This window comes from Kogia breviceps, chromosome 5 (genome assembly GCF_026419965.1).
Source record: "Kogia breviceps isolate mKogBre1 chromosome 5, mKogBre1 haplotype 1, whole genome shotgun sequence".
Classification (NCBI taxonomy): domain Eukaryota; kingdom Metazoa; phylum Chordata; class Mammalia; order Artiodactyla; family Physeteridae; genus Kogia; species Kogia breviceps.
The window spans coordinates 78,611,532-78,622,420 of NC_081314.1; the positions used below are offsets into that span (position 1 = coordinate 78,611,532).

The 10,889-nt window shown below is 51.8% G+C and overlaps 1 protein-coding gene across 1 annotated transcript; it reads left to right on the forward strand.

Moving 5' to 3' along the window:
• On the forward strand, positions 1–10,051 carry ZDHHC19 (zinc finger DHHC-type palmitoyltransferase 19). Its single transcript, XM_059064127.2, has 8 exons — positions 1–140; positions 485–606; positions 1,169–1,308; positions 2,145–2,317; positions 2,722–2,827; positions 8,683–8,768; positions 9,110–9,314; positions 9,935–10,051. The coding sequence occupies exons 1-8, from the start codon at positions 1–3 to the stop codon at positions 10,049–10,051; spliced, it is 1,089 nt and encodes a 362-aa protein (XP_058920110.1).
• The last annotated feature ends 838 nt before the right edge of the window (positions 10,052–10,889 follow it).

Genomic DNA, 10,889 nt, shown 5'->3' on the forward strand with positions numbered 1-10,889 from the left:
ATGGGAGGTCCAGCCATGCCGCTCTTGAAGGAGCCCCATATCCCGCCTCAGGCCCCACTCCCCTGGATCCTCCCGAGCCTATTTGCCGCCTTCAACGTGGTGCTGCTGGTCGTTTTCAGTGGCCTCTTCTTCGCATTCCCGTAAGTCTCCCACACAAGCTGACAGGTTTCTTACAGAGCAACAGAAAGGAAAACACATAACGATAGTACGGAGGCAGGGAGAGTACAGAGTCAGGGAAAGGAAGAGGTTCTAGGCAGAGGGAACTGAACGTGCGAAGGCACAGAGGTATAGAGTGCTTGGTGCACCTGGGAGCTGCGGGTGGCTGGTAATACTCAATGACCTTTGGTGGAGTTTCTATGGATCTGTCACTAGCCTGGATCTTTAGACCAGGATTTATGGTCTGTGGGTCCTGACCCAGTGGACTAGGTCCTGGGGGGAGCTTCAGGCCACCCCAGATCAGGGCTGACTCCTGCTCTGGTCTCAGTTGCAGATGGCTGGCCCAGAACGGGGAATGGGCCTTTCCCATCATCACAGGCCTCCTCTTTATCCTCACCTTCTTCAGTCTCGTTTCACTCAACTTCTCAGACCCTGGCATCTTGCATCAAGGTGAGACATTGGCCCCCTGGGAGAAGGAGGCAGCACCCAAAGGGCTCCTGCCTGCTGGGATGACTCCTAAAGTGCTCCTTCCATCTCCCCGCCTGGGGCCTCAGGACCCCTTCACCCCATGTCCTCATGTGCTCAAGCCCTGCATCTGGCACTTCATTTCTCGAGCCACGGAGGTGTGGAAAACCAGAAATTTGGAGGTTTTCCAGTTGCCTTGGAGGGGAGGGCTAGGGCAGGCTGGGTAGAGAAGCCAGCTCTTCACAACCACTCAGTTTTCTCTTCCTCCTTCCTACCACACAGATCCCTTAAAGCATGGCTCACAGTGGCAAAGGCCTGAGTTCTCAAAGAACTCCTCGGGCTAGAAACCCACCTTCCCTTTGACTGCCAGCCTCTCTAAGCTTGGCCAGCTTGCTCAGTGGGGACTAAGGATCCCCGTGCCCACCTGACCCCCCCCCCCCCCGCTGGAGCCCAGTGATGCCGTGGGGCTGCGTGCCCGTGCCCTTCTGCTACGGCAGACTCTGCTGGAAGGGCCTCTTGCTGCTGCTCAGTCCTTTTCCCATGCCAGGCTCCAATGAACAGGGCCCCACAATGGTGCATGTGGTATGCGTGAACCGCAGGGCCTTCCGCCTGCAGTGGTGCCATAAGTGCTGCTTTCACCGCCCGCCCCGGACCCACCACTGCCGCTGGTGCAACATCTGTGTGGAGGTAAGTGCCCCTCTCGCCTGCCCACCTACCCTCCCAGCACCTGCCTGGGACCAGGAGGCCCACTCACACAGGGGCCTGTGGTCGGTGTGAAACTACTTCCAGGACCACTAAAGACCAAGGGTTGCAGTAATTCCCAGTCACTCTTGGTCACTCATACAAGTCACTGCCACTGTGCCTGAACCTCTCCTGGGAGGCTGGCCCTTTCTTGCACTGGTGCTGACATGCAGAGGGGCATCCACATCTATGCTGGGCCTGGTCAGGCCAGGAGAATGTAAGATACCCCTGACCTATCGAGGGCTCACTGACACTAGATGCCCAAGGCCCTCAGGCAGGTTGCAGGCCTGGCCAGGGGAACTTTGCCTGTCCTCTCTGGCTGTCCAGGCCAGAGGGTCTCCTGGTCTCTTGGGCTCTAAGTGCACAGCCTGCAACAGTTTACCAATGTGCTGTCTTAACTGGTCCTTACAACCCTGGGAGTCTGGCTGGGCAAGGGTCTTATTATTAGGCTCATCCAGTGGATAAGAAAACAGAGGCCCAGAGATATTCTATGTCCTGCCTGAAGTTACACCAGGATGTGTCCCAGAGAAGACCAGCAGGCCCCGGCTCTAAAGTCCTCTTGACATGAAACTATGTGAGCCACAGAGCCATATGGTGCTCTAACCACAGAAATGCCAGCAGTGTTAGGGACTTTGTGGCTCAGTGTCTCCCTAGGAATGGGAGCCAGTGCATGAGGCCAAGGGCAGGTGGCTTAGAGGGTGGGGGTAAGGCCTCAGATCTGGGGGCGATGGAGCCTGGGTCAGAGGTTGGGTCCTCGAGGTCCCCCTCTCCCTCTCGCCTAGGACTTTGATCACCACTGCAAGTGGGTCAATAACTGCATCGGTCACCGCAACTTTCGCTTCTTTATGCTGCTCGTCCTGTCACTGTGCCTCTACTCAGGTGCCATGCTAGTCACCTGTCTGATCTTCCTGGTGCGCACGACCCACCTGCCCTTCTCCATGGACAAGGCTATTGCGTATCTGCTGGGCTGCGGGACCCACGAGGGGAGCTGTGGGGAGGGCGGGGACAGCGGAGGAGGAGGGTCACGGGGGGGGCGGTGCAGAGGTAATGGTGGGCGGGGTTTTCCGCGAAGCTGCTCGGGGAGGACCAGTGTGGGACTAGGTGCCGGTGGGTAGGGTCGGGCAGGTGGGTGGGGATAGGAGGAACTGCGAAGGGGTGAGCATCTAGCAGGGTCAAGGAGGGGAAGTGCTAGAGGTGGCACGGGGGCCTGGACAGCAGGGTGAGGTGAGGTTTACACTGGGATAGAGCACAGAGAGAGGGTGGGCGGGGCTTGTGGGCGGGGCTGTTTGGGGTCGGGGTCGGTGAAGGGCGGGGCCAAGGAGGACCGGCCGGAGGCGCTGTTCCTTAGCTGGTGCGCAGCATCGTGGTGGCTGTACCCGCCGCCAGCTTCCTGGTGCCACTCTTCCTGCTGCTGCTGATCCAGGCCATGTCGGTGAGCGCGGCCGAGCGCTCCTACGAGGGCAAGGTACGTGGGGCCGAGCGGGGCGCCACTATATCGGGCTGTGGGTGGTCACCTTGCCCCTTCCGGACTTCCGTACTTTCCGCTTTCTGTAACGCCCTGGTCCTTGATGGCCTGACTTCTCTTGAAGGTGCCTTATTAGCCCTTCCAGACCCAAATTCAGCTCAGATCTCACCTCCTCCTGGAACTCGGTGGTCACTCTCCTTCCTGGGTGCGCTGCGTCGAAGGTGCGCTACTGTGTGCTAGGCGCGTGCGCATTATTTTGAGCCATGGGCGGAGAGGTACGGCTGCATCCTGCGCTTGTGTTAACAAGGAACCTGAAATCAGAGTAACCCTCGCCAGACACTCGCGAACACTCTGGGAGAGGGGCCTGCCTACGTTGTGTAGCACAGACTCAGAGAGAGCACTGAGAGTTCATTGAGCACTTCAGTGTAGAGTAGGACGTGCCACTTAGTGGTTTCGGACGGGCATAAATCGAGGGAAGGGCATTGCAGTGATGGGCAAAGCTTGCAAAAAAGCTGGGAAGCCTGAAAGCCCGTGGAATGTTGATAGGATGATGAGGAAACAGTTCTAATTGGAGCAGCTGTGGCATGGGCAAGTGGTCTGCCTGGAATTGGCCAGATTTAAAAGGCAAAGAAGTCAGGTGGATAATTTAATCTTGGTGCAGTGGAAACCCGGGAGCCTTGATAGGATTTTTTCTTTACATACAGTAAAACTCACCCTTTTAAGTGCACAGTTGTGTGAGTTTTGACCAACTCATAAGTCCTGTAACAACCGCCATAACCAAGATTTAGAACAGTTCCATCAACCCCAACCCGTTCCCCGCCCCCCCCCCCCCCCCCGCCAAATTCCCTCATGGCCTTTTGACTCAGTTTCTTTCCCTTTCTGCAGCTGCTGGCAACCGCTGATTTGTTTTCTATCCCAATAGTTTTTCCTTTTTCAGAATCTCCCATAAATGTAATCATAGCTTTTGGGGTTTGGTTTCTTTCACTTAGCATATAATGTATTTGAGATTCATCCATGTTGTTGCCCACATCAGGAGTTTCCTCCTTTTTATTGCTGTGTAGTATTCCATCATATAGCTGTAACACAACTTGTTTACCCATTCACCAATTGAAGGATATTTGGGTTGTTTCCAATTTGTGGTGATTATAAATGAAGCCACTATAAACATTGGTGTACAGGCATGTGAACACAAGTTTTCATTTTTGGGGGGGTGTATACTTAAGGCTGGCATTGCTGGGTCATATGGTAATGTATGTTTAACTTTATAAGAAACTGCCAAATTGTCTTCCAAAATGGCTGTACCATTTTGCATTCCCATAAGGAATATATGAGAATTCCAGTTGCTCTGCATCATTAACATTTGGCTTTGTCAGTTTTTAAAAAAATTTAGACAGTCTAATAAATGTGTAGTGACACTTCATTGTGGTTTTAATTTGCATTTTCCTAATGACCAATGTTCTGGGTTTTTTTTGGCTGCGTTGGGTCTTTGTTGTGGTGCGCCGGCTTCTCACTGCGGTGGATTCTCTTGTTGCGGAGCATGGGCTCTAGGTGCGTGGGCTTCAGTAGTTGTGGCTTGCGTGCTCGAGAGCGCAGGCTCAGTAGTTGTGGCGCACGGGCTTCGTTGCTCCACGGCATGTGGGATCCTCCCGAACCAGGGCTCGAACCCGTGTACCCTGTGTCAGCAGGCGGATTCTTAACCACTGTGCCACCAGGGAAGCCCATGACTAATGATTTTGAACATCTTTTCATGTTCTTATTTGCCATCAGTATATCTTTGATTAAATATCTGTTCCAGTCTTTTGCCCATTAAAAAAAATTGGGTAGTTTTCTTAATATTGAGTTTTAAGAAATCTTTATTTATTCAGGATTCAGACATGTGTTTTGCAAATATTTTCTCCGTGTCTGTGGTTTGTCATCTCATTTTTCTCAACAGTGTCTTCCAAAGATCAGAAGTTTTAAATTTTGAAGTTCATTATCAGTTTTATCTTTTCTTTTTTAAATACATTTTCCTTTTATAACTATTTTTATTTATTCATTTATTTGGCTTTGCCAGATCTTAGTTGCAGCAATGGGATCTTTTAGTTGTGGCACGTGGGATCTTTAGTTGCACCATGCGAACTCTTAGTTGTGGCATGTGCGATCTAGTTCCCTGACCAGGGATTGAACCTGGGCCCCCTGCATTGGGAGCACAGAGTCTTAGCCACTGGACCACCAGGGAAGTCCCCCTATCAGTTTTTTCTTTTATGGATTGTGCTTTTGGTGTGTAATTAAGAAATCTTTCCTTAACTCAAGGTCACAAAGATTTTTCTCATATGTTTTCTTTTAGAAGTTTTATAGTTTTAGGTTTTATATTTAGGACTATGATTCATTTGGGGTTAAATTTTGTATATGATGCAAGGCATGGGTCAAGATTTTTTTTTTCTTATGGTTTTTTTTTTTTTTTTTGCTTATGGGTTGTTCACCGTTTTTTGAAAAGACTATCCTTCCATTGAGTTGCCTTTGAACATTTGTCAAAAATCAATTGAATATAGAGGTGTAGGTGTATTTCTGGACTCTCTGTTCTTTTACCAGTACCATACTGTTTTGCTTAGTAGCTTTATATTGTCTTGAAATCATACAATGTGAGTTCTTCAACTTTGTTCTTTTTCAAAGTTCTGTTGGCTATTCTAGTTACCTTGATTTTCTATATAAATTTTAGAAGCGGCTTGTCAATTTCTGCAAAAAATGTTTGCTGAGATTTTCATTTGGATTGTGTTGAACCTATAGATCAATTTTGAAGATGGACATTTTAACAATATTGAGTTTTTGAACCCATGAAAGTAGTATAACTCTCCATTTATTTAGGGCTTCTTTGATTTCTTTCATTAGTGTCTTACAGATTTCAGCATGTAGATCTTGACTACATTGTGTTAGATTTTTTCTAAGTATTTCATTTTTGTGTGCTATTATAATTTTTTAAAATTTCATTTCCATTTGTTTATTATTATAAGAAAATACAATGGATTTTTTTGTATATTAGTCTTGAATCTTGCAATTTTTCTAGGCTCACTTATTAGTTCTAATTTTTTTTTTTGTTGATTCTACATAGAAAATCATGTCATCTGTGAAAAGGACAGTTTCATTTCTTCCTTTCCAACGTGTATGGCTTTATTTCCTTTTCTTTTCTTACTGCATTGTCTTGGACTTTCATTACTGTGTTGATAAGGAGTGGTAAAAGTGAACACCCTTGCCATGGGATTCCTTCCACATGGCAATGACTTGACTTAAAGGCTGTTTTAGGAAGACTGTCGTAGGTCACATCAATGAGGGAGGGGCTGGAGACCTTGAGACAGATGAAAGGACAGAGGAACCCTCTTTGCCCACCATTTCCCATCCTTCCAGTCACCACTTAATCACTCCACCCCACCCATATTTGGTTCCCAGCCCACCTGTGACTCCTCTGTGTAGCCCTGACTCATCAGCTCCCTGTGGTCTGCATGTCTTTTCTCTTCAGCCTCAGTCCCTCATTTCAGCCTCTCCTGGGCAGCATTCTCCCTTCCCACATCCTGTGGTTCTTCTAGCCCAGGTCAGGCCATAGGCCTGCCCTCCCTCCCCTGCTCAGATGGGGCTGTCTCAATCCAGGGTCTCCAGCCTTAAGAAACCTAAATGTGGTCTGCACTCTGTGATTCACCAGGCAGGTCTCTTTCCCATTACCAGAACCCATTTCAGGCATTCTTCACACACCTCAACTTTATTCCCGTCTTACCTCCATCCCTTGACCACAACTTCTGCTGGGCCACTTGTTTAGGTCACAGGGGCTCTGGAGCCAGACCACATAAATTCAAATCACAGCTCCACAACACACCAGAAGGGAGATCTTGGCTGTGTTACTTAGCCATCTGGTACCTCAGTTTCCCCATCCGTAAAAGGGGACAGCATGGGTTAATGTGTGTGAGATACATAGAACAGTGGCTGGTGTGAGTAAGTGCCCCATAGGTCATCATTACTGCCATACCTTCCCATCATCAGTACACATGTTCTTGTCTCTCACAACTTAAAAACAAAGCAAACATCCCTTAACATCGCAGGCCTCCCCTATTGAACTCTGCCCTCCAGCACAACCAGATTTCCTGAAAGCATTGGCTGTGCTCACTAGCCTCGTTCTTCACCTTCCTCAGCCCACTTCAGCCCAGCCTCCGTCCTCACTGTCGTACTGGTGCTGCACTCTCCAAGTGGCCAAAGCCGGCGGGCAATCCTCAGACTAGTCTTTCCAGGCTGCACAGAGCAGCAGCATCTGAGGCAGAATGTACCTGCTGTGGCCCTTCCCCAGCCTCTCAGGGTCCAGCTCTCTCTGCTGCCCTGGGCTGCTGCTCCCCTGCCTGCACCTTGGAGTGTTGGCTCGGCTGCCTGCTCTTCTCCCCAATTCCCTCTCTGTGCTTCCCTGACCACTCCCCAACTGCCATCAGTACCCTGAAAGTTAAGGCTGGCTTTGTTGTCTGTGGTGTGTCCTCAGTCCCCAGAGCAATGCCTGGAACAGTGTTGAGGTCCCCAAATATTTATGAACAAATGAGTGAACCTACAAACAAAGGAATCCATAATGCTTTGGGAGAGAAGGAAAGAGAGAAAGAGAGAGAAGTCTGACTCCCCGATCCCCGGGGAAGAAGGGGAGAGAGAGCAGAGGCAGCAGGGAATTGGGCAGGAGATGGGGCGAGTAGATACCCACTTTGGTTTTGGTCCTGTGGAGCACATGAGGGCGTTTGAGATACAGAACTGGGGCAGGAGACCAGGCCTGAAGCCGGTGAGAGAGGACAGTCTGGGAACTTCCGAGCTGTTGGATTCCATTCATGTCTGAGGGTCCCATATGGGGAGAGGAAGGGCTCTATTTTATTAGTCAGTTCTTATGAATTCATTAAACAATTACCATCCCTTTAAGCACTGAGCAATCAACATTTTTCTCTTCTTCGTGAACATCTAATAAATAAAAATTTATTTCTCTAGATTGAAAATTCTGATCGTAAACTTAATCAGACTCTTCTAACCATTTAATTAAAATTGAGAGTAGAATGCCAGTTTCCCTTAAATTCTTGAAACACCTTAAAGTAGGGAGGACTCAAAAAATCATAATGGTTAAGGGCATGGTACCCAGGGGAGCTGGTGGGGGGCGGAGGTACTCTTGGGCCACTTTAGGACACGACAAACACTTTGTAGCTAAGGCTCTTGAGGTCCCCCTGAGACTCAGCCTGTGCTGGGAAGGAGGAGGGGTGAGGCTGATGTGCGGAAGGAGGGGAGGAGGAGAAAACCTGGTCAAGAGTTTCCGGGGAGGACTTGACCTTTGGGCTTGACATTGACCAAGCACTGGGTGCTCAGGAGCTTCAGCCCAGATTTCCAAGGCCAGGTGATTTTGGTTAGGGAAATATAATGAGGCACCACAAACTGTCCTTCTGGATAGTGAAATTCAGTGAAGGCACAATTTTAGGAAAGAATGAGATGTGGGAAAGTAGAGGAGTTGAGGGAACATGGGTGGAACTGTCTTTGGAGTAGTTTATCAGCAAAAGGAAGATCCGAAAGGATCTGGAAGGAGGTAGCAGGAGGATATGTGTGGCCAGATGAGACAGAGGGGGAGGATAGTGCAAAAGGGGATACAAGGAGATGGGAAAGGATCCCTGAGCAAGCAGGAGAGGTGGGTGCAGTGCCAGAGCTCAGAAGTGGGTTGGGGACACTGCGCCTGACTCTCCTGGCTCCTCTATCCTTGGAGTCTTGCTGCAGCCCTGGGCTGAGCTGACCGGTGCAGGGAGGGCCAGTGGGGGTGTGGCCTGCCCAGTCCTGCTGGATCTGAGCTCTTCTTCCTGTGCTCGCCCCCCCCCCACCCCGCCCAGTGCAGATACCTGCAAGGATACAACCCCTTCGACCGCGGCTGTGCCAGCAACTGGTATTTAACAATTTGTGCACCGCTGGGACCCAAGTGAGTTGGCAAAGCAGAGGCCTGAGGGGTGGCCCCTGGCGCGGGTGGGGTGGGGTGAAGCTGGGTCATCTCCCCTGGCACCTCAGCATAGCTCCCAGCCCCCTACGCTTACTATTCTTCTTTTGGAGTTTTCTCCAGGGCCTTGTGGGAGCCTCTGGAGCTTCCCCTTCCTTGCCTCTGTGGGTTCTTGCTCCAAGACATGGGGTTAGAGGGGCATGGCAGCCTGGATGAGGTTGGTGTCAGCTCCCTGCAGGACCATGCCCAGGCTGTGTGCTCCCCAGGCTGAGGGGGACCAGGCCGGGAGGGCCGTGACCACCCGCATCTGGCTTGTTGCTCCCTAGGTACATGGCCGAAGCTGTCAGGCTGCAGAGGGTGGCGGGGCCTGATTGGGTGCCCAGGCAGAACCCGCACTTCCCGATGTGCCCCTCCGCACTCAGTCCCCCAGACCTCCCTGGGCCTGGGGCTGGCCCGCAGTCCCAACCTCTGGGTCTCGACAGACCAGGGAAGGGGCCCCCAGGGAGTGGTGAGGCTGCAGCCCTCCAGGAGGTGAGGAATGTGTGTGTGTGTGTGCAAGCGTGCGCGTGTGCCTGTGTGTGTTGGGAGGGGGCGTCTGTAGATTGTACAGGTGTTGGGAGAAGCCCCCCAATGTTGGGCTGGCCCTGAAGCTGGAGCACTTAGAGCTTGAGAGAGGGGCATTATAGGCCTGAAGAGTGTTGACAGTAGAGTCACAGGCCTCCAGAATATACCAGGGGTCCCTGGAGACACAAAGGGAAAAGGCCACACCACTCACTTGCTGGGTGGCCTTGGGCCAGTCACTTACCCTTTCTGGGCCTCAGTTTCCTCAGCTATTTATGAGGATTGAGACTAGTCCCGTGGTTTATAATTGGTGGGAGCGGGAGGGGGGGATTTCCTTTCCTTAAAGGCACCTTCTACTCTCCCTGTCTATGAACCATGTGGAAGTGGAACATTAAGAATGATGTAGGGGTGGGTGGTTATCCACCACCACAGCCCCTCCAGAACCCCTGCAGTGACATTCTGGGGTGCCATCCCACTCCCTTTGCTCTGCCTGTTGATGGGTGACAGTCTGGGCAGTTTCTTGCTCCCCAGTGGGTGGCCTGCGGGGCGGGGCTTAGAGAGAGCCCGCATCGCCCCCACCGTGTGTTTAGCTCCACGACCCGGTGCTGCCCCTGCTGCAGGAGGCCCCCAGACGAGGCTCTGCCTACCTCTTGCCCTTTCGCACTGGGAGATGCCAGGAGTCCCCGCAGACGAACCTCACCTCTTGAGCACCTTGTGGAGACCTCTGTGCCCTGCCCTTGCCCACTCGCCTGGCGGGAGTGCTGAGACGCTCTCCGCCCCCACCAAAGCCCATTAAATACCCTTTGCCTACCTCCTACAGCTGCCCTGCTGCACTGTCTGTCCTCGATGCGAGGGAGTGTGGATGAGGCGGGCTCTGAAGGGCTGGGACGAAGCCCCTGGGAGGGAGGAGCCAGGGTCCTCTGCGACCTCGGGCAAGACACTCAACCTCGCTCTCATCCTTAAAATGGGGCAACCATAACAGCCACAGCGACGGCTGTAGACGATGGAGGAGAAAACCCAGCAATGCCGGAGTGTGAGCCCGAAGTACCGCCTTTGCCCTGCAGCACCCCTGTCTGGCTGCAGGGGGCGCCCGCCACCTGGGAATTCGCCAAGCCTGGCCTGGTCTGGCCGTGCCCCCTGGAGCCTCGCGGGTGGGCTGGTCCCCCTGCCTCATCCCGGGTGGAGGAGGGTGGGAGTGTTCTCCGTCACAGACCAACCCTGCAACTTTCCTGCAGGTGGGTCCCACCCTGCCATTTCTTCCTGCTGGGGAGTCAGATGCTGGTTCTGGTCCTGTCCCTGGGGTGGGTCCCAGGCCCTGTGAGTCTGTGTGTGTGGGTAGGTTGGGGTGAATGGAGGGAACCAAGTCAAACTGTGGCTCCTCTAGTGGCCAGTGTGACTTTGGGAATGGAAATAATGGCACCTTCCAGGAAGGCTGTCAAAAGATGAAATGAGGTGGTTCGTGAAAAACACCAGGTACACAGTAGGCACACAATGAATGCAGCCAGTATGATTATGATTATTTTCTCCACCACACAGCTAGCAGAC